General features: G+C 33.1%; 1 protein-coding gene across 1 annotated transcript; it reads left to right on the top strand.

Annotated features, from left to right (window-relative positions):
• The first annotated feature begins 12,221 nt into the window (after positions 1-12,221).
• Positions 12,222-19,379, top strand: LOC128997878 (uncharacterized). Its single transcript, XM_054423656.1, has 2 exons — positions 12,222-12,257; positions 13,924-19,379. Exon 2 carries the CDS (start codon positions 13,974-13,976, stop codon positions 17,802-17,804), a length of 3,831 nt encoding a protein of 1,276 aa, XP_054279631.1. The 5' UTR covers positions 12,222-12,257; positions 13,924-13,973; the 3' UTR covers positions 17,805-19,379.
• The last annotated feature ends 5,970 nt before the right edge of the window (positions 19,380-25,349 follow it).

A 25,349-nucleotide genomic window follows, 5' to 3' on the forward strand; every position in this document is an offset into this window, starting at 1 on the left:
TTTCTAGGCAAAAGTTCGCGTGTTGTATTTTTATTCCTTGCGGGAGGAGGGTTTGTTGTTATTTTGTACCTAAAATGCCATATCCTCATTTCAATTTGTAGTATTATTACTAATAAAGCTGTGTTTTAAAAGGTGTTATTTTAACCCCTGGGCACAGTCGTGATTTTATATCATTTCTCATTGTGGGAGGAAGATTTTTTGTTCATAATTTCATACTTGTTTCATGCTTTTATATGAACGACGAAGGCTACAAGATTTACTACATTTACAAGATTTTGTGTTTTCCATGGCGTTACTTTATTCTCCAGGCAGAATGTCCCTATTGCATTGCATTTATTTCGTCATTAAGGGAGGATGGTTGGCAGAATGCTTGACCAACCCCTGTCTACTGTCTAGTTGCTTGTCAACACCTAATTTACCCAGTTACGTCATCAGGCCTCTGTCTTATATACTTGGCGTTGACTTTAGAACGCTCTCCAATAAAAAAATCTATAGAATATTTAAACTAACTTCTTGATAAGCATGTTTACGTCTATTTTAAAATAAGTCTTTGAAATAACTTCTTTATAAACATATGTTTAGGAGTTGCACTATTATAGGAATATAATAACAATCGTCATCCAATACATATCGAATGTAAACATATAGTATATCGATATAAAGATGTATTGAATAGTGTTTGGGGATTATTTTTACTATATCCCAAAAGTATTCCAGGAAGTTTTAACAAGAAAGTAACTAACCTTGGCCAATAATTAATATATATTTTGGTGCATTCTTTATATATAGGTAAGATAATATAAGCGATACATGCACTTTTCGATTTGGTTTGTAATTGTGTAATGTGAACAGGAGGTAACATACACTAAATAATATTAAAAGTAAGTATATACTTGAATAATCACAGACTTTAAATAGATCTTCAAATAAAACGTTATTCATTAAAAAAAATTAATGTTGATTATAATGCTACCATGAATGAAAACTATAAAAATGTTCTGTAAATCTTTGTTAGCAGTAACCTATTTTCTTTTTTTATGATTTTAGGTGATTTTCTAAAATCCCTTTTTTATATTTCCCATTACGTTTAGCTAATGGGGGAACGAGCTGGCGTAGTGGCTAGAGCGCGGGACTTCAGTCCCTGAGGTCCCGGGTTCGATCCCCGCCAAGTCTTCAATGGATTTTATCTAAGTGAAAATGCCGCAACCCCTAGGTCTAGCCTGAAGTAATGTGGAAAACAATCCCAGGCTCGTGCCTAGCGTCCTAGGACAAAAAAATTACGTTTAGCTAAAGAAAAACTGTTTTCACATGTTGATATATGGAATGTCCTGTTTTCAGGTAACAAAGTTCCTAAAACAATAGAACACTTGTAGTAGGTAGGGAATGTGAAAAATGAACGTAATAATCCCTCAATTAATGTAATCTTACCTTTACAAAACTAACTGATATCAACTTCAAAAAGAATAATCTCTACGTTAGTTTCTGACGCCAAGTTTTTGATTCAACTATTAAAAAGTGATAACTTTTCTATTTTTAAATATAAACAATTCATGAATGTTATCAAAATATTTACTTTCATAAATAAATAAAAAGATCAGTGAGTTATTTAAGCTCTCCCATGTTTTTAAATACATCAAATTACATTTTCACGATATCATTTAATTCTATATAATCCGCCATACCTGTGCTTTATTGGTAATATACAACAAACAAATATAAACGGAAAGCAAGGCAATATTCACATTATTGCAAGTTAATTTTTGTTGCAACTGTTCTTAAATTTTAGTTGGATTATACCCTACGTAAATTTCACCAGCTTGCGTGGCATCTTCATGGGATCTTCTTATACTATCGCACTAAGCAACACGAACTATATGCTTACAGCTATTTACTTACGCATTGGTTGTAAAAAACTAAAATATAACAGGTTTAAATATAATTAATACACGCTTTACCATCGCAAAGCTATGGATTGTTATGTTAACTTTATTCAACGGTGTTATGAGTGTTCTTTGTGATTATTTGTACGTATAACAGCTAGTATTGGCTTCCGGTAAAGATGCTCTAGGAAATTAAATACTTTCATATCCTCACTATCTTTCTAAGTCCTGGAAACGTATTTCCAATATCTAAATTTGAAGACTACCTCAATAGTTTTTAATTTCCTCTTACAGAGCGAGGAGATCTCTATACAATTGAAACTACTATGATGATTTACAAATAACCGTACACTTTGGGAACAAAAATGTCTTCTGTGAGGTGCTGAAGTAGTTACTTAAGGTCTAAATCATACAGTATCTGGCATTTGAATAAGGGTTCCTGTTTTAATGATGAACCGTCAGCAAATAGATTTGATTTTTGAAGGAACATAATTTCTAGCTTTGTCATATATTAACCTTGATAAAGATGAAAACTCTTGCTTTTTTGTCGTCCACTCATTTATGCTGGTTTGCGAACTCGTTCGAATAAGCGTAGGTTTACACGTTTTTACCAAATTACATTAAAATCGTGAACACTTACTTCAAGATTGCGAAGGAAATTAGTTATCTGAGGAATTCTGGAATAGCAAGACACTAAAAACATAAATAATGATCAAACATTTTTATGTTATCAACTAATCAAGAATTTTCCTGTCATTAACAAGGCCGTCAAACATTGGAAATGTAATTCTAGTTTTACGATCGTTGCAAACAAAGATATAAACAGGTTAAGATTGTTAAACGTTTTGAGGGGGTTCAGTCTGAATTTGAAAACGTTCGTAGTGTTCTTTACAATATGCTTTTAAGAAAGCGTCAAGATTACCATAGAGGACAGTTAACATTTACTTTTTATATCGCATATTATACTATTTATGTTACTTAAAAATGGCTTTAGGTTGTGTAATAAATTTACAATTCTACGTTCAATTTTGCACTATATTCTGTGTATGTAAACATAAAGTACCATCCTTTAAAAATCACGCTGAAATGAAGTATCGTTAGATATATCAGACTTTAAAGTGCCACATGTTGTAAAGATGTGTTAATGGATACGAGCAAAATCTACCTGCACTGAAATGGTTTTCACTTGTAGTGAACAAAAGTATAAAATTGAAAGCCTTTAAGTGGACTCTGATTCAACACTACAATAGCTAAGTTCATGTTGACGCTAATTGTCATTATGAAGTTAAAATTGGTTCAGTCAGAAACAGTTTGATCATATAGAACGAAATTAAAAGACGGCATGGATGTTTTTCATTTAATAATGTCACATCGTTAAAATTATACAGTATATCATATGGTTACTGTAATTTATTATGGCTTTTGAATGCCTGTTTCGCAAATACCTTGGAGATAAATATGTTGAGTGTTGCTAAACATGGTCTTCTAATAAATAGTATCACATAATAAATTATAATGATTTGGTTGATAAAAATAATAATGATGGGTAAAATATTTGTCCATTCTCAGAAACTTTTGAATCGTTGAATTTGTACCTAAATAATTCAAAATATTTCTAAATAAAATTGCATAGTGATTTTATCATAGTACCCCATCTTTAAAATTTTGAACGTTTTGAAAATTTAAAAAATTACAATTTTAAATCTGTAACTCAATCTTTCAAATTGTTCCCGTTTAAAAAAAGGTTAAATGTTTTTCAAAATTTAAAATATTACAATTTATTTGTATACAACCTAAAAGGTTTCCTGACAAAGAGTTTTTTATTATAAAAAATAAACATCCCTTACACGTGGCAACAATTGAAATAATGGATATTCTAACCACAAATGTTTCAAAATGTTATCTTCTAACAACTAAAAGGATTTAGAAAATGTACATTCATATTTTTAGTGGTAAAAGATAAATAAATACTAATGATACATCAAATCAGAAAAAGTAAAAATTGCTAACATAATAAATAAAAAAGTAAACCTTATATTCGTTGTTCTTGTAAACTATTAATGACTAGCCACAGAGCCCGTTTTGGTTAAATACAGTCTCTAGGAAAATAACAGTTATGAAATCCGTGCACCACTTTACTCACTAATATTAATGGCACATGACCTTAGAAACACACACATAACCTAAGGAACACACTTTAATGGTCCAGTAAATAGAAACAAAAATGGGGGGGGGGTTAATTTGAATTTTAGATACTGTAAGTACCCTATGTCCCACATACATTTCATGATAACCCTAACCCTAATATCAAAACTCTCCCTACAACTAGTTAATTTAAAGAATATTTTTAAAATTGATAATTGTTGTTAAAATAGTTTTAAAAAGCCATGAAAAAATGTATTCAAACTTAATTTACTTATTTAATTTGTTTTACTAGTACAATATCTTTGAATTATGTTCCTACAGATTTTTATGTTTTATCTGAAGATATTGTTCATTTAAATATATCATGCTTTTCTCATCTTGTTGTCTTAAAAATATTGTTCGTAAACAAATAATCTGAAGATTCAAAACACATTTCAGTAATTTGTGAATAGTGGGTAAACACTGCTTACTTACGGGACACCCTGTATAGCAATACCGTACATCGATAATGCATTATTGACACACCAATATAGTATACAATACAGCTTAAGTAAGTGTTTGTACGTATAAAATCCTGAGAAATCGTTTATCTCAGTTTTAATATAATTTAGATTTAGAAGAACCATCTACTGATGATTTATATGAAAAAGTAATCTTCTATAGTTCATTTCTTCGAAACGGTTTTGTATGTATACATATATATATATATATATATCTTGAAATCTTGTTTTTAATAACAAACAACCGTGTTGAAATAATTTTATATGGATATGTTCCGATTTGAACCCATGAACTTCAGTTTTGGAACACCCTGTAATTTGATTACGAAGAAAATGTTTTTAATGGATTCCTCATATAAGGTTTAGTGAAAAATAACCTTACTTCAAGACTGTAGCTCAACCCGTTCTCCCGTTATAAGCGAAACTATAGTTTAGTTCTCGCACGAAAGAAGTGGATTGCTCTACGAATATATACACTCCGGCTAGATGCACCATCAAGGAGGACCGATGTCACCAGGACGGTATCAATCGCTGCATAGCGAACGTATTCACTATACACCTATAGTACTATACCGTCTATTGACACTTATACCTCGGTGGCGACCTTTTTTCTCCATTTTTGTTTTTAGTTCTTTGTCAACCGCATTAGGTGATTGCCAGGACTACCAATAATATTCAAGGTACCGGTATCTAATGTTGACAATTTAGATGGTTAGCCAATAATTTGATATTATGATAGATTTAGAAGGAGTCCTGGATTTAAATTGTTGTTATTTATAAAATATGAAATCTAGAGTGACAATATTTGACATGAAGCTTATAGTTATCATTTATGATATTTTCTGTTACTAATTGTTAAAACAGAGTTTCTAGGCTCAAGTGACGTCCCATTCTGGAGTCGGCCAAAATTCTTCAACAGCTCATGTTGAGTTTGGTATCAAATTGAAGGTCTATTTCATTAAAATTAAGTGCCGTAAACCCGACTTAAAAAAGTTGTCTCTGTCCTAATAAAAGAACGGTTCAATTGTACAAAATTAGAAGGAAATTGACTATTTCAACTGCCTATTTATAATATTGTTCAAAAGATTTTACTACATTTTTTATATTACATTATTACCACGTGTGTACTTGTATACAGGGTGACTTTTAATTGTCCCCCCCCCCACTTTTTTCTACATTTAAAAAAATATCAATCCTAGACCACTTCCAAACATTGTTTGGTAGTAAGTACTTCATTTTGACAAGGTAATCATTTCCGGCCGCCATCTTAGATCCACCATATTGGATGCAAAATATTTTTTTTCAAATGTAAAGGTGGGGTTGTGACCCTTTATTTCGAACTAGATTTTTACCCTGATTAGAATGCCACAAACAGTTTTTAAACATCATAATCCATTCCAAAATTATCAGGGCTTTTAAAAACTTTATTTTTAGCCCATTTTAACATTGTGCATTTACCAACTAAGACCATAATCTCAAAATAGTGCTAGATAAAGATAAGTATACACTACCAGTCATTGTCGACCTATTTTCACTTGCTTATGACAAATGTATTTTTTCCGCCGCCATCTTGGATCCGCCATTTTGAAATGTGATAAATTATTTTAAATATGAAAGAGGTGTTGTGACCCATCATTTCGAATTACTTTCATAAGCTAAACTCAATTCCATGATCTGTTTTTCATTTTTATATTTTGATTTTGAAATATTGACATTTTTAACAAAATATATTGCAATATTTCATAAATAAAACTTGGTAACAAAAAATGGATCGCGGCATTGCGTTTAGCTTAAAAAAGTAATTCGAAATGATGGGTCACAACACCCCCTTCATGTTTAAAATAATTCATCACGACTCAATGGAAACCGTTAGTACCCCCCCTCCCCCCGTATTACTTGTACATGGTGGCCCGTACATGTAATCGCAAAAGAATCTTCCCACTGCTAAATCAATCCTTAAACTCTACAAACGTCAGACAAAATAAGACTACTGTACATGGTGGCCCGTACATGTAATCGCAAAAGAATCTTCCCACTGCTAAATCAACCCTTAAACTCTACAAACGTCAGATAAAATAATGTTGTGAAAATCAAGAACTAAACTTGTCAATAAGTGACCAATTGCAAGGTGTATGACCGAGGAAAGTGCTTTGATAGATGCACGTGACAGAAGTATGTGAGAGGTTGCATGCTGGGTGGTGGGGAAGGGTGCAGGTTGGGAGGGGTGTAAAAGCGTACCTTTGTGTCAGCACTTGGCACTCTCCCTTGATCTTGGCCCACTAATAAAAATCCAGGTCACCCCACTTGTTTGTGTACGCCACTGCACTTCGCTTTCGTCTCGCTTGTCTTTTTCAATTTCCCTTTCTTGTCTCTTTTTATTCCACACGTTTCTGCCCTTCCTGACCGACGTTCTTGACTCTCTTCTTGAACTATTTTTGGAACGAGTTACGTTTCCAAACGGTTGTAGACGTGCGATTCCAGGAAATGGAAAAAGGGTGGGTTTCTATCAGTTAATATTATGGCGAGTATTGGTTATAATTGTGCAACTAGCGATTGTTCTTATCTGTGCGGATTGTGTAATTTATTTTTAAGTTTTTAACTAGTCTTTGCTATACAAATGGTTTCTACCGTAATAGAACTCGCATAATAATGATTATAGTTATGACTGTTAGTTAAACTAATTTAATGTATGAGATGGTTGAAAACGAATGTCTCCGTTTCATAGTTGTAAGTAATCCACCGGAGAAGGCCGATGAAATTTGATGCAATGATGCAGAATCGTTATTAGAGTCACTCATTAATAACAAACAGTTTTTTCGTGTTGTAGTAGACTCTTATGTTTTACCTGATCTTAAATAAATTAAAGGTCTCAACGTTGTTGTTTCCAACAAACTAAATTTTTTATGAAGTGTAATTTAAAATTGTAGCTTAAATTGTCACTTAACCCCTTGCAAGCACACACCTTGATAAGACGTGCCCACACAAACAGCAACTTAACACAAGTATAATTCGTGATCTACTCTATGAGCTAAGTTTATTCGTAGGAAAGAGGAAATAATAACATGAATTGCTTACAATTAAATGTGTGAGATAGTAGTCTGTGCTTTTGGACATAAATCTCATCTTCTCTTATGTGTATATCAGGTATCCTTCTCAAGGAGCACGTTCTTAAAATAATATTTGAGGTTTGATGACAACGGACGACATTGGTTCTGCAAAGGCTACGAATAAATCTTTTTTGGATAAATTCAACTTAAACTTGTTGAGAATGGCCCAAAGGAAGAGACTAAGTTGTATTACCTCTTAAATCCCAAAATAAGCTATTCTAATGCTATTACCAGAAACAATATCTCTCATTCCCTAGATAAGATAATTTAATCTGATGGTGTTTTTATATATGTACTATATTGACGATTTTCATTCATTCTAAAATAATCAGGGTTTAGTCACGTTATAGAAGAGTGTACTGACCAAGTATGAGTCAACAGGATTTTCATGAGTAGTCCTTAACTTGGGAAATTTAATGGGAAAATCTAACCTAAACACAAACAAGATACTTATAGAATTATAGCCTATGTAAAAAAGTTATAATGCTTAATTTACTAGTTTAAAAATTTAGAATTAAATACAAATTATAATGTTTCAAAACAAAACGCCGACAACTTCGTCACTCTTAATAGCGATCGTCAAAACTTGCGATCCTTTAGTTTTTTCTCGTGATCAATTTCTTCAAGCAAGATAAAAGTCTGAAGTTATTGGTTTACTTGTAAGATTTTCCATAACGTTTATTGGTTGTTTAAACAGCGTTAACATCCGTTTGATCGGACCAATATTCAGCAATATCGGGCTTCAAAGGCTGGGATGCATTAATAACATCCCGACTTCTTCATAGCTTCGTGCCGTTTATTCTCTTCTTAATCGTGAAACCGCGTCCAATTCCAACGATTCCATTGATCACATTATACTTCAACCCTCTAATGCCATCGAGGGCTGAAAACTAATAATTTAGAGGCAGGCGAGTTTTTAAACCTATAATAACGCGAACCTTAAGCGAAATAGATTGTAATGATTTGTAATTACAAATAACAATTAACTTTATTTTAACATTGTTTTATTGGAGATTGAGTTCTATATTGTTACGAAATAAAAGGTGGGTCAGTAAATACGTTTTTATGCGTTTTACTTTTTTTTACAAGTTTGTTTTATAGTTGTGACCACGTAAATGGAGTGACGTTAATTTTTAAGAACTATAACTATTAAAAACATTCAATATAACAACATTGAAGGGGGTAACAATATGGTTTAGTATACATTCTCTACGCAGTTCGGTTATAAGAGCTTGATAAGCAATTTATAAAAACGGGAATCGCATGCCATAAAAATGGGTAGTGGAAAATGAATGATTAAGAATGAAAATATGCAAACAGTTTATTATAAAAGGTATAAGGTACCAAATTTTAAGGGGGGTAAAAACGTACTGCTAATCAACAAACACCATAACTTACCAGTTTTCATCCACAATAGCCTACTCCTAGGCATATGTGTTGGCCCCAGCTTCGGCTATGAGCCAAAGAACGTAGGCCCATTTTTAATCACAGCTAAGTATATATTTACGTTCACAATACTTATTGGTTCATATTAGCACTCCATTTCACCAAATTAAGTTAAACCAGCCGACTTTACAGATATTTAACGCCGATGACAACATGACCTAACCTCGAATTGGTGTTTGTTGACCAACGATAGACGACCACTAGACCGGCTCAACAGGTGAATTTCGATCAGCTGTTGTCTATTAGTATCTAAGTTTGCCGCATGAGTGGAGCCTCGAGCGGACTGAATTGAAGGATTTTACTTCCATTCGTTCGTCAACTACTGCCGGAAAGTTAACAACGTCTCGGGCGCTTACGATACGTCTACGACCTACCCGCCGGTAATCGGAAGGTTAGATATATTAGTCAATCTTACTTTCACGTTTTACGAAAATCTTTTCCTTTTAATCTACGCATTTTCGTTCCAAAATTAGATCTTAAATAACTAAATTTAATCACTTCGAATCCACCGACTTGAGTTTAGACCCGCCAGTTCCTGCCGGTCAGTTACTAGCGGTGGCTATAGTTCAGTTTAATTGTTAGACACGAAATTTCTATTAACCCGTCCGTCCGACAAATAAGTATTGCGTAGCTTATTTGTTCAAGTAATTAATTCACCGTTTTAATACCCCGAGACTTGTCGTATGAGTTCTAAACCCCGTCTTTGGTGGGCGAGAGAACCTAGTCTTGGGAGTAGTCTGATTTGAACAATCAGCCACGAATATTAGTATTAAATTTATTTAAAACAATTTCACGATAAATTCTCCGTTCAATTGTGTTAATTTGGCCCTGACGACTCTGTAGGGATTTTTATTCTGGATTGTGTTCATCCGATTGTCGCACTTTTATTTATTCTGCTAGTGGCTTTAGTTTATTATTTTACAGTTCATTACGAGTATTTATATCAAATTGGCTTAAGATTGGATCCTCTTCGGCCCTACAGAGTCATTCTAAAAGCTAGGCAAAATTCTCCAAAACACTTTTACGAAGGCTGGGATGATATAGCTCCAACTGGGCGTCTGCAGGATTTCCTGAGCGCTTCTAGAGCTCTGAGCCTTCGATTAAATTTTAATAAATTGATCAGTCAAAGCCGTGACAACTTCGTATCGACCCCTGGATTTTTCTCGGCTCCTTCTGAGCACTCCGGGGAAGAAATTTGAGTGTGGCCGGTTCTAGGGGTAGGCCTAGCCTGACTTGGTGAATACTAGTTTATTCCCCCCTAGAATTTTGCGTCACAAAGGCAATCACGCACCACACAAATAGAGATACATTGTAGAGACAACAGTGTACTGTTTATAGGTACAATGTAAACACAATACACATATACAATACAATACACACATGTATGGTAGAAAGTGATTATAAAAGTATGAGAGTAAAACTGCGTAAACAGTTTGAGATGTCATGAACGTTCGATCTACATTAATTAAGTTGGATAACAAACTTAGGAGTCTTTAGATATTTATAATGTTTCACCATTAACTATATAACACAGTGCAGTGTTATATAGTCAATGATACAACTCATGTCCCATATATTTCGTTATCACAATTTATCAAAATCAAGAATACATTCGCCATGTAGGCCTATTGTTCTTGTTTTTATCGTTCATACTGCACCGCACACTTCCTGACGAGTAGAATTGCCGAATTCGGGTGCGTTGGTACTTGGTTGCATTGGCATATCGGGTGCGTTGATGTACACGGATACATTGACGTGGCGTGAGCGAACAGAGTACACTGAAAGACAGCACTTGTGGGGTGCGGCCTCTCCCCACATAGACTCTATATTTTGTGCAAACCCTAGTTGATCCCCAATCAATAAATTAGCACCCTCACTAGTTCCCTCCATCATTACTAGGCCTGTAGGCTCACTGCTTACTTGATTCTCCTCAAAAATTCTATAATTGCAGTACAATAATCAAAAAGTCGTTCAGAACAATAATCTTATGTAATTAATTAAATGACGCATTTTACTGATCTTATCCAAATTGTAGGTAGTGTGACGTAAAGTTCAAGGAAGGGGGAAAAACTGGTATTCACAAAGTCAGGCTAGGCTTACCCCTAGAACCAGCCACATTCAAATTTCTTCCCCGGAGTGCTCAGAAGGAGCCGAGAAAAATCCAGGGGTCGATACGAAGTTGTTCACGGCTTTGACTGGTCAATTTATTAAATTAAATCGAAGGTTCAGAGCTCTAGAAGTGCTCATGAAATCCTGCAGACGCTCAGTAGGAGCTATTTCATCCCCACCTTCGTTAGAGTGTTTTAGATAATTTTGCCTAACTTTTAGATTTACTCTGTAGTGCAGGCGATTATTCTATCCTGGCCAATGCGATAAAATACTCGTATTAAACTTTAAACTCGTTACTAAAGGTCTGGTAATATAATGAACGTGCGGCGATTGAATACACAAAATATAGTGTAAAAATCCCTACAGAGTCGTCGGGGCCTAATTAATATTTAAACGAAGAATTGAGCGTCATAATATGACGCTGCATTAATTTAAACAATATTATTGTTTAAATTTAATACTATCAACCCTTTGTTCAAATCGGACCACTCCCAAGACTTGATTCTTTCACCCGCCAAAGACGGGGTTTGGAAATCAGACGAGTCTCGGGGTGTCAAAAAGATTAACTAACCAAACTAATGTATTATTATTCGTTAAGCGAACAGACTTATTGTAATTTTTTAATCCTCCTAGGGCTAGTCTTCGTCTGCCGTCTGACAACAAACACCAGTCTTTAGGTTAGGTTGTGTCATCGTCGGCGTTAAATATTGGTAAAATCGGTCGGTTTAACTTTATTTGATGAAGTGGAGTGCTATTACTGATAAATATGACGTGTGAGTGTGTGTATATTCTTCACTGTGATTAAAACTAGGCCTACGTTCTTTGGCCCATAGCCAAAGCTATGGACAACACATAGGCCTACGAGTAGGCTATTGTAGATGAAAAACGGGAACGTTCTGGTATTTATTTAATTGTGACACGTTTTTACCCCCCTTAAAATTTGGAACCTTAAAGTAGTATAAAATTCGTGAATTCAATCTCTTATATGTAGTCTAAGTTTATTTGTTTTTTTTTCTGATTTCAGACCCAAGACCAACAACTTGACAACCTATCTGTCACCATGCCACCAAGTAAGTACAGTTAATAGTCACGTAAGTACACCTATATGAAAAATATAATAAATATAACAAGCTTGTAAAAAATGATCATTTTGTTTATATAAGAGTAATTAACGAATCCCCATGCATAAATTGATTGAAGTAACATAAAATATTAAAATTGGTAAAACCAATTATATTCCCTAAATCTAATGTTTTGCAGTAGCTTTGGGGTAGACTATGTCATAGAGAAATATGTAATTTTATTTTATTAATATATATTACATAGCTTCTACAATAAAAAAAGGTACTACGGTTTTAAAAGAGACAATAATTATAGAATTTTTGTAAATACTGTAAATCAAATGTTTATTTGTTTTTTGTTTTTAGATACATACAACCAATACTCTTCTTGGATTTCAAAAATATTTGTTTTTTGTTGTTTCTAATGTGTTGTGATTATGTTTATTCCAAATTAAATGTTTAAAACAACAAGTCCGTATTATTTTAGTATTTCATGTTTTTTTTCTAGCTAAAGATCAAAATTTTCTTCCCTCAAAATGCCCAAACTTAAAACTTAAACTATGGTAAGTTGGGCAGTAAGGAAATGAAATAAGTATAAGGCCATTTCCTTAGCAATCCCAAATTATGTTGTTTTATTTTGTATTCTTATTTCATTTGGTTAAATATTACATCATAATTTGTTTATATTTATAGTTTTAATGTTTAATACTGTACGGTAACTATCGGCATCAATTTGAGAACTTTCTATACAACTAGAAACATGCAGCAAAAAAAGTAGCTCTCTATAACCAAGAAATTTGTCTTAAGGTAAATATTTAATGTTTAAATGTGGCTTTAATTTTAACCGACTTGTGTCACTTTCACTCACATTAATAATGTTTATCTAGATAAGGCAAATAGAAGGAAGAGATGGTAACCATTATGTACTGTATTTTATTATTGATTAACTATGGACTGAGTTAGTCTGTTGACAGAAGATTGAAGGTTGGTCAATTATTAATTAAATAACTAAAATAAAGTTAAATTGAGCCAGAATCGTAGTACTTTCATTACCCTCGTATAAACCTGTATAAATGTATTCTATAAATAATAACCATAGTGTTTTTATTGAAACTCCCATCTTATGTAATTTCAATCAATTAACATTATTGACCAACATTCTTTTGACTAGTGTTTCAGTATAAAGAAATATTTTCATTGTTGTTAGTAGTAATAATATATATATATACCCTTATCAATTTATGCTAAGCTAAGGGGCACTCCCATATTGCTAAGGGTGTAGAAATCCATATATTTATATGAGAAATATTGCCAAAGTATCCTTATTGATTACAAAAATCATTTTTAAAAACATTTAAAAATGTATTATTTTTTTGTGTTTTATTATTTTTTTTTATGTTTTCGCAAACATATAAAAAACTAATTGATAATGAATTCTCGGAACGATATGATGATTTATAACAATAAATTACAGCATTTTCCGTGGAAAATTATTTCCTCGATAGAGATTAGCTGAACCATTCAATTTCAACACATCTAGTTGATTATATCACTGTGTATTCCTGTAAAATAAATGCATAGGGCCTCCTTTTTATTTTTTCAATTTCATTTGTCAACAGTATCTGGCTTACTGTAATTTAAACTAATGACATGTTTTACTTTCTTTTTGTTTTAGGTTGTTGCAGTAGATGAAACTTAGTTGAAGACAATTAAAGAAGATAATTGATGGCGTCAGCTCTTGTCCAAATGACTGCGTTCAGTCCCTGTTCTCAGCTGGGTGACATGATCATGATGGGAATGGAGGCTAGTTTAGAGTCCTTCCCTGGTTCCAGAGAGGATGGTAACAAACGGTCACACTCTGATGGGGATGAAGATCAAGACAGAAACTACGTAAAAAAGAGAAGAAAGCAGTCAAAACCCATCAGGATTACAGCAAATGACATAGCCTCTGACAACAAGCCAGATTTTCACCCTACTGAGCAGAGAATTAGTGTTCTTGACTTTTCCGTCACTGGAGAACATTTTCTAAGCGAAGGATTACCTCAGGTCAACAGTGAAGCTAGTCCTTCAACCGATGACTATGAAGATCTCAGTCAAATCAACCAAGAACCAAAGGAAACTTATGATGACAATCAGGAGAAGAATACATCATCTGATAAGAATTATGAACCCATACTTCCTCTTAATTTGTCAAGCATCAAGTCCACGACCTCGGATACTCTGATTGTCCCTTCTGTTAGTGACAGTCAAAATGTGGCCAACAAAGATCAGACTCAACAGTTCCAGTCCTTGACACAAGAGGTTAAAAACTCAGTTACACAAGAGGGGAACTCTTATTTATCTCAATCACCTTCACTTCTTTTACCTCTGATAAGGCAAAATCAAATTCCTGGTCAAATTCCACAAGGATCTTCCCAAATAAGAATTTTCAACCCGGAAGCTTTTTGTGACTTATGTAATAAAGAGTTTTGTAACAAATACTTTCTTAAAACTCACAAGGCAAACAAGCATGGTATATACACAGAAAACACCTCCGGACCAACGCCTATTGATCCTTTACTTCTGTTACCTTTTACAAACTATTTTTCAATAAATAATGAGTCTTTTGAAAACCCATCTAATTTTCAAGCAGCTAAAAACCTACTCAGCCAAAACAGTTATTCAACAAATCGTACAGTTGTAAAAAAGACTCAGGGTACTCAACCTCAACAATCAAGTTTGTTTTCCCTTAAGTCTAATTCAAGTGGGAATATGAGAGCCCTTTGCAACATCTGCCAGAGAGAATTTTGTAATAAATATTTTGTGCGAAGACACAAACTGAAAATACATGGTATAGTTGAACCCGCTTCAAAAGATAGTACACTGGACATGCAAGATTACAACCTCGGCAACAATAATTCTTCTCAAGACAAACCCGATATTTCTACAACAGAAATGGAGGTATATAATAGTAGTTATAGTAAACAGTTTCAGATTCCAAATTTTAAGATAGAAAAGCAGGAATTACCCCCTAAAGTTGAGATAAATTTAGAAAAACCCAAAGAAAAACAAGAAAAAGAAGCCGAAAGTGAAATCCAAATTCCAATTCCAATATCGTCTGATTCTATTTCATTTTTCCAAGTTCCTCAAAACGAAGAAAATAATAAAGAAAATTCCCTTTCTTCCATTCGAATGAAAAAACTCGGTGTGGTAAATGCAGATGCGTTTTGTGACATTTGTTGCAAAGAGTATTGTAACAAATACTTCCTTAGAACTCACAAGCTTAAGAGTCATGGTATTCCACCTGTCGAAGAAAAAAAAGAGGACATGGTAAATGGCACAACAGCAAACAACTTCTGGTATCAAAATCAAGCAGCCCCTCTAAATTTGATTGTAAACGAGTCTTCATCCAACAAAGATGTAACAAACAAAGGCAGTTATGATGTGGATGGTGAAGAATGTGTGTGTGGAGTCTGTGGTCGATACTTTCAGAGTCAATTTTTACTAAAAATGCATCAGGCGTACACTCATTCAAATAGTTTTCCTCCAAATGAAGCTGTCTCTGCAGCAGTCAAACATAATATTTCACCGTTTGATAAGGATACCACTGAAAGTGAAAGATTCCAAAAACAATATCCAGAACATAATTCAATGGTTATAAAATCAGAATACACAAAGGAAACAGACGATAACGACCACAAACAGGCTGTAAATCCTGAAAACTTGCAAAAGCTTCAAACATTGATATCTCGTTTGAACAATCATAACACCAATGAAAGTTCCTTGTGTGATGTTTGTGAAAGAGATGTTGGACACGTTTCCTTATTAGAAAGCCACATTCTGAAAGAACATGCCTCGCTGTTAGAAGAAATGGGTAACTTTACCGAGGAAGAAAATTCAAGTTCTCAGGGATCTTTGATTGGATCTATTTACAATTTAAAAAAAGAGTGCCCTCATTGTCAAAAGACTTTTTTTAAGAGCTCCTTATTAGAGCAACACATTCATGAAGTTCACTCTGAAGTAGAACATCTTCCTGATTCTCAAACGATCAAGGGACCAATGGAGTTCAACGAAAACAGCTGTACCAAATTAGTACCCTTCATACCCCAACAGTCAGAGGAGAGACCTGGTATCCAAACACCTACTAGTAGCTTCTGTGAAATTTGCAAAAAAGAGCTTTGTAACAAGTACTTCATGAAGACACATATGCAACGGATGCATGGTATATCCATAGAAAATGGCTCTCAGATTGGTGGTGTGGTCTGTGACATTTGTAACAAGGAGTTATGCAGTAAATATTTTTTGCGTGTCCACAAACAAAACTCACATGGTATTTTTGATGAACTGTTTCTTCCTCAATTAGGTATGGATTTTAATTCAAATTCACCTCCAAATTCAGATCCAGCCCTAAAACCTATGGATCAAGCTGATCTAACACACCGTTACTTCTCACATTTTACAGAAGTTTGCACTATTTGTAGTCGTAGATTTAGAAGTGTAAAATGGTTAAAAGCGCATCTTTGGAATGATCATGGTGAGGAAGGGAAGGAAAAATGGAAAGAAGTATTTCTTTCCTCTAGTTCAGAATCAAAGGGAAATCAATTTGAGGGTGCAGGGAAAGCTGGAGAGTTTCCTGCAATGTTTACAAGTACACAAAACCAGTCAAGCAACATGTTCACAAGTGGGGAAGTTAACCAAAATGGAAAAGATACCCCAGATAAACAAGGCTTAGTTGACAAAAACATGTTTAACAATACCATGTTTTCCATGATCATGAATGGGAAGGATTCTGAATCAAAACAATACCAGTGTTCATATTGTTCATTCACCACTACAATTCTTGCATTTTTATTTATCCATGAAAGGACACACATGAACAACCAAACTTTTCAATCAGTTGGAGATCAGCAATTTCAGTGTCCAATTTGTTTTCAAAACTCAAATTCCAAAGAGAACTTTGAAAAGCATATGAAGTTACATAAAATGCCTTGGCAACAACCTTTTCAATCAAGTACTTCTTCCCAAGAACTCCAGAAGGCACAAAGCGAACAATCTGAAACCAAGAGTGATTTCACAACTCTTCAAGACAGAATCACACGACAAGATCAAGAGATGAGTGGTACTTCTAGCGCTTCAAATGTCTTACCTCCGAACAACTCAAAATCAATATCCCTGCCCAGCAATCAAGCAGATGAACAAATGGCTGATTCTTCACTGCATTGTACACGGTGTGGATTCAAGACAGGGAGTGTGCAGACCTACTTGGACCACTTGACTAAAGATCACCCGTTTCAGCAAATGGATCAAGATCTTCCATCTCATCTCCAACTAGTAGAAAAGGTACTATCTAACCTCGCAGCTAACGCAGGGATCCCCGCCGTTGTAGCACTTCCTCAAGTTCAAGAACAGGTCACCATGCAGCCCTTCGTGCTTGAAGATTCAGAGTATGCTAGTGATTTGAACAGTTCGATTGATCCTAAATCAGGTAAAACGTTCCTATCTTCTCTTGTATTTCTGCCTGTTAAAGAAAAATTGAAAAAGTCTGTGACAGCATCATTCAAACTCACGCCCACGTGAATGTAAGATAATTTAAACACAACTAGGAAATAGATTAGTCTATTTTTGGTTTATTTTCTTAGAGTGAGTGTTATGGAGTGATATCGAAGAATTGTGTGATTCAGTGAAAAAAAGGATAAGAGTAAAGACCATAGCAATAATACTTTCTCCAGTTTCGATCGCGGGAAAATATTAATTGTGAAATATTGTAAGATGAAGCTACATCTGTGATGAAATATGGAAGAAGAGGAACTTTTCGGAGAATAAGAAAGTATGGTTGAGAGTGTGGCTGTTAATAGCTTCAAGCGAGACTACACTGGCAAAGTGAACGCTAGACAATATATTATATACTATATTGTAGCCCAAAATAAAGTATTTATAAACGTTAGTAATTTTTAAAAAGCTTCAAAATATCTATATTTTGTTTTGGCTTATGTCGCGCGGTATATTTATTTTCCCTACTAGTACACTTTGTCAGTGTTTTCTCAACTCCTAAATTTGAATGATGCCTTGTAATGTCAAGTGTAAGTAAATTATACGGCACAATAGTTACATGTATACAAGACTGAGTCATTATTTTGTGATTCTTTGAGTGCCGAGGTCAAATTCTTCGTTACATTTAGAATCATCAGTGATATTTACAAAAGTTCCTATTGAGCCTTGATACTCTGAGAGCCATTTGTGTTGTGCCACACAAGTCCGTTGTGCTCAATGTGCATAGTTTCCATGATGAAGAAGACTTCCTAGCTGTCCTTAGCGTCTCAGGGTCATGCATACAGTACAATAGCTCACCAATTACAGACAATATCAAACACGAGTTTATCGTTTTCATTTTGTGTTTATAAAAAGGAAGTAGTCTAAAATCACTGGAGCGTGATTATCAACTTTCGTTCCCATATTCGCTTTCCGCTGCGTTCTATTTTAGGGAAAATGTTTGTACAAAATGAAATTTATTGCCCCTTTTTGCATACTTATTTTGGCTGTAGTTTAATTTTCAACAGTCTACCTTGAGAAATGTTACGAGAGTAGTATATAGTATGAATGTGCAGCCCGGACAAACCTATTGTAAAGGCGCTTGCTCCCAATTTGTTGTTGTTAGTAAACCTGGTAATATGTTTTGTAGATTTTGTTGGACCAGGATACTATAGTTTGTTGTTGCCTTTGTTATGTTGAGAGGCATGTTGGTGTTTGGGTCAGCAAGTACCTTCTAGTCCGCTCTCTAAGCTAACAAGCTAACGGCTCCAGTCTCATTTGTCAGATTATTTTTTATTACATAATTTGAATTGTTTACATCTACAATTGTTTGTATTCTTATTCCGTCATATCTTGATTCGTTGTTTTATAGGTTTGTCGTGGATTGTACTTTTGGAGGTTTTCAATCCTCTCGCAAAAAGATCAAAGTTACGAATGTTTCATTTCCTACAAAAGTGTTTATTAATATTGTATGGTTACTATTGTGGATTAATTTATACATATAAGTTTAGGTGTAAATATATAAGCTACAGCAGTAAGATTTATTGTTATTTTTAACTGCGCAAATCAAAATCCTATGTTGCCCAAGTTGGAGTTGGAGATTTATTTGGAGTTATCGCGGTTGGCGAAAGGAGTACGGGTCGGGAGGGGGCGGGGGGTCGGAGGCACCAAGTGCGCCTCTCGCTCCAATAAACGTTCCTGCTTTAGTTGCTTCGTTGCATTTGAAAATCAAAACTATTTTAAGGAGCTATTATTTCAAAAATTATGTAAGCTATATACAAAACTTAGGTTAGTCCATGTATTTTGAAAATTATTTTACTACCGTTTAGTGTTGAGAATTTCATATTTCGTGTTGATTTGATGTCCGATTTTTAGACAATTTTTGTTGCGATTTTTTTCTAGTTGAATGTGTGATTGTTCTCTATCGTGCTATTTTCTATATGTACTATATGGGATCAAGCCGTATATGTCTTCACCATGACTTGGCGCATAACATTTGCCAGCACACTACCGAGTAAAAGTTAGTCGTGAACTTAGATTTTGTTGTTATGTATTGTACCTGTGACGTCTTTAAAGTTCCTTAAATATTGTATAAAAATAGTGTTTAGAGTATTTTTATATTTTGTTACTTTTTACTTGATGACTTCTAAAATATAAAGTAAATTCAGCTGTTGACATTTACATTGAATGTTTTCTCATAGTATACTTTCCATCCATGCCTTACACACTCCCTATACTGTAGACTCTTTGTAGATTTATTTTAGGGTAATATTTGTATCTGATATGCTTGGAAATATATCGAATATCGATTAGTGTCATCTCGAGTATCACGTGTTTATAATAAGCTTTTTATTCCATAATGATAAGGGTAATGCAGGTCACTTTCATCATATATAACAGGGTTGCCATTGTTCCTTATGAGATTTATATAACATTTTTTAATACCAAAAACCACTCGTCTTGTTTAGTATGAATGAGTTTGGTTTTGAGATCATAATTTTCTTTATTTTACTAGAACTCATTTCTTGAAGATTCAAATAATAATAGCTTTACTTCTGCATTTTCCCAAAACAGCATCAAAATACCATTACAGTTTTCAATATCAGAGATTCCCATCAATATAGTTTTTAAATTATAAATTTATAACGGATTAATATACAACCTCTGCCTACCAATATTATTTAAATTCTGAAATAAATAAAGGCTATCAGTAGACCACTTATTTTTTATGAAGACAGTAAAAGAGCTGTTTTATTTTTAAGGTAACAATGTAAATAAATTATATGGCAACCCAGTTTATAGTACCATTTAGCTTAAGTCCATAATCCCTCGCAACTACTCATATACTGGGGGTCTAAAACATCACTATGGGATAGACTCATACACATGTCCACCGTACGTCCTGTACATGTACGTTGTACTTCACGGATTTACGTTAACTTCAAGAATATTTTGTATTTTATACATTTTTAATTTTCACAAAACAGAAACAATAAAATCAGCCCATCTGAACAATACTTTTTACATTTCATTTCTTTTGTGATTAAAAAAACATAATATTTCAATGAAAACAGAATACAAACAATCATTTCTTTACAAATTTACAGCAAATGAAAAACAAGCATTTCTTATATAAGGAATTAAAAACCTTCTTTAACCAATTATTTTTAGAAATGTATTTTTTTTTTACAAAGTTGAACAGAATTTTGAGCTTGAGTTGTTTTGTATTAATAAATATTAAATTAACGTCATAAATGAACAACATGAATGCTTTAAACATTTTATATTGTTAAAAACACCTGTAATACTATAATTAATTCTATTTTGCCACATCTTTTATACTGGACAGAACTTTCATATCAATTAATACCAATCTTTATTTCAGTATACTTTTAAAGGCAAGAATGATTGATTGGACTACTTTCAGATTTTAAAAATTATTCAGAATATAAAAAAAAATAATTTTAATTGCAAATGTAGATATATACATTTACAAGCATACCGTTTTTTAATCAACCAACTGACTCCACCAATGTATACGATAACTTAGACTAAGCTTTTCATAGCATACTACATTAATTAAACAGTTTTTGTTCACAGACAAGAGAAATGGATGACAACTTTTTCAATAGGATAAAGACTTACATGTTGTATTTTGATTTGAAATACATATAATTCCCATCAAAAAATCTTATTTTTTTGCAAAATTTGAGCTTAAAATTTTAAAATCCGAAATAAATTTACAAATAAACCCTAAATATTAAAAAAAAGTAAAAAAAAACATTAAGATGAATCAAATTATTTTAAAACTTGCAACCAATGCAAACGATAGCCTCTGGAATTCAACTAAAAAAGTTTAGATCTGAAAAATCGGTCAACTATTGAATGGCAAGAATATGATTAATAATGTTTTATACAAAAGATTCCAAATTCAGTAAATGATATGTATACTTTAAATAGGCAAAAAATAAACTATACCCTAAGGAAAGAAGCAATATAAATCTTTTATTTTTCAGGTTACACATATAAAAGCTTTTAGAAAATCAATTTTATAACTACTATTTCAGACTGTGAAAAATAATACTTGACGCTTTTCGAAGGCGGTTCAATCCTTTGAAAAATCACTGTGAAATTATTTGCTTTTGGTGAATATTATCTATAAATACTATTTACCAGAAATATAATGAAAATGGCTTCCTTACTTTGTAGGTACTATTGTCACTAATCACTAACCAAAGAATACACAAAAATATAGTTGCATATTTTAATGTATTAATGATGATTTTACATTCAAATCCGAATACAGTAAAAAGAAACGTTTTAAATTGTATCAACTAAAAACAAATAGTATGATTGTCATCATATATTCTTCCTTAACATAACATCCCATCTTATGTTTTCTCACAGACTGTTTAAAATGTGTCTAAAAGAATCTTTGTGAAATTATTCAAATTTAGTTTACCGTATATTAGTGGTTGGCTTTTTAAGCTTACTCCACCAATGTATTTGGGAGTAAGGTTTTGCAGCGTACAACATATAACAACATAAACAGCGTCCAATAGTTATGGTTTGTTTATTTTGTATTATGTATAGTTACACTGTATTCTTGGTATATTTTATTGTAGTCGTTCATCAGTAAGTTATATGTTCCTGAACTAAAAGTTCTATGTGTACAGTTTAATAGATGTATACTAATGTTTAGTTAAAATATTCCTCTACTTTTAGGATGAAATTAAATCAAAATATGATTATTTAAGCTAAAATCAAAATTAGTATTGTACTTAAGTTGTTTTGTATTAAGGTTATATTCTCTCTATCATGTACAGGGTGTTTCAGAATTTTCTATTAATGTTTTGAACATTGTTTCTAGGTTAAAACCAAATACAAATAATAGAATAATGTTGAATTTGGTTTTCTACTTATATGAGTATGTATTTAAATTTGTTTATTTAATTGTAGTATAATATTTCAGCTGTTGCACAATCATGACTCTTACTTTTTTACAAATATTGATGACATCAAAATTAAAAGTGTAATTCATTTATAAATTTAAACGATTGCGATTTCAATAGGATAAAAAATAAAGATGGAAATCAAATAAATTGAAAAATCATCTTTATAAACAATTAGATTACAAATCTAATAATAGAAAATTGGTTAAGACCGCTGAATAAAGTTAAAAGTCAGAATAAATAAAAATTTTATGCTTTTACCCACGTTTTAGATCGTTCTGAAACCCCCTATATAATAATAAATTAAGCTATTTGATCTTTAATTATAGTTGGAATGCTTGTTTATTGATTACCTTTTTTTAGTTTCCATGGAAGTCCTCTTAACCGTATTGCAAAAGGGAGTACAGTCACTTAGGAGTTGTTAAAAATATTGTTATCAACAATCAGTATCTGTTGATCAGATGATAAGTGTAGTTGATCAAACAAAACATTGTGTTGTTGATCAAACTTGGTCAAGTAAAGAATTGTTGCCGAAGATTAGATTTAGAGGCTTGTGGTTGATCAAAGAAAATGTAGAGTGTTTGGTCAAAGGTTAGGTTGAAAATAGATGAGTTAATTAAACATTTGGCAATGTAAGAACGGTTGAGAGGGATTCTCTAGTTTTTTATGTTATGTTTGTTAAACATTTAGTAATGTACGCTTGTCTCAGTTTTCACCTATTCCGTTATATCTAGCCAAAGATGAATGATCGACCTATTGTAGAAGGAATAGCATTATAGGCTGGAACATGAAATTTAGAGATGTTTTCTCATATTCCTGTTTTATTTTGTTGTGTAGGTATTTACAAGCATATACAATAAATCATCATCAGACTTGCTTGGTCTAAACTAACATAGCCGTATAAGTATATCAATTGAATATAAACACTCCCTCAAACTACTTATTTATTCAGTCTTTTAAAAACATATATTAATATTTAGTTGTATTTGATTATCACTGGCACACGTTTACTGGAAAACCAAGCCGTTGGTTGTAAAACTAATTAAAAAGCTTGCTTATATTAAAATGGGATGTTTAATTCAGTGCAATAATTGGCTAGATAATGTTCAATAAGCTTACTTTTAAAATATTATTCCTATATATTTAATCTAGTCAAGAGGAATTTGTCAAGATAAATTTATATGTAATATATACTTTGCAAACACTGGGTTAAGACAAGTTTCTGATAACAATTGTTTACATGTTTTAGTACGATTCAAAATTTTGATTTTAGTATTCTGTATTTCCAGAATTAATATAGCCTAAATTAAGAAAATGATCATAGTTGGTACTGCCCAAATTGCTTGCCCAACTTTCCCAAATTGCTGTACAGTTATTTACGAAACCTAAAACAAAGTATAACTCTTTACACCACCCACATTGTACTTTAACATAAAAACTATTATCTCGACTATTTGATTTATGAAACAGTCATACTTTTTGCTTAATCAATCTATTGGCTTTACAGAATTTGGAAATAAATATTGACTCAAAGATTGTTTGGACTACGAGGCTGCAAATGCATTTTCACATTGTAGATTACATCAATGGGTTCGTCTATTCTCATGTTGCATAGACCGTAAAAGTTTTGCGTTGAAGTGAAGTGAGTAGGAAATCATTTCAAACTATTGTTATCGTTGTAAAGTGGCTTGTATATTTTTCAAAATTTATTCTACTTTTATACAAAAGAAATAGCCACAGAATTTAATAGTCAGAACATAGATAAACATATCATCCTGGGAGAAGGGAAGTAGGGGCAGAGACTGTGCTCAGGCTCACACAGACATATCCACCCGCCTCTTTGCAGTGTTAGAGGAAAGTCAAAATCATCAAACCTCCAGTATTCTTCGTGTAAGTGAGTTTATTATATTATGCATGTCATTTGTATACCAGACATTGAACTTGATAATCTCTCAATTTTTCTATCTCTCATATAGTAAGTTTCTGGGATGCTTCAAACTAAATTGTTCAACTCTATAACCTCTTTTACAGAGATGAGCTTTTTTACTTTCTTGGATACCGAAGGTTTGATGAGGCATGTTTAGGGCCAAAAGTCACTAGTTCTTTGCTTCGCTATTTCCAGAATATGTAGATCCGTGGGTTCTCTGTACAGATTGTGCTATAGTTGTACTCAACCAAGTACTAGATCAGGGGTAGATCAGCTCTGTACTCGGGGAGGTTGCAGACTATGTGGTCAGAGGGTTTCAATGATGGTGGGCATGACTGCCGACGCGGGAAACTTGCATTTTGTCACATCCATGCGAGAGTTTTGTATTTCCTGTATACATTTTACTGCCAGAGTTCCTTTTGACAAAAGCGTTCCTACATCAATGGCGTCGGAAGGTTGAATCGTGCAAGTTGATTGTATTTTTTCATACACAGCTTAGCGTAACTTACACCTTCACTCGACTAACTTCGCAACTTCTTTAAGGTTCCTCGCATCACTCTTAGACTGATAAGCAACAAAGCTCACACCAAAAATCCTTGGGCTTCAGTTCTGGTAGTATTCTAGACAGATTTGCCCCACTAACCAAAGAGTAAGAGTTGTTTTCATACATGTAATCAGTGTAAATAGATACATAAACTTTGACGAGGGCCAGTT

This window comes from Macrosteles quadrilineatus, unplaced genomic scaffold (assembly GCF_028750875.1).
Source record: "Macrosteles quadrilineatus isolate MER2022 unplaced genomic scaffold, UCM_ALF_1.0 Scaffold_7__1_contigs__length_78375512, whole genome shotgun sequence".
NCBI classification, from domain to species: domain Eukaryota; kingdom Metazoa; phylum Arthropoda; class Insecta; order Hemiptera; family Cicadellidae; genus Macrosteles; species Macrosteles quadrilineatus.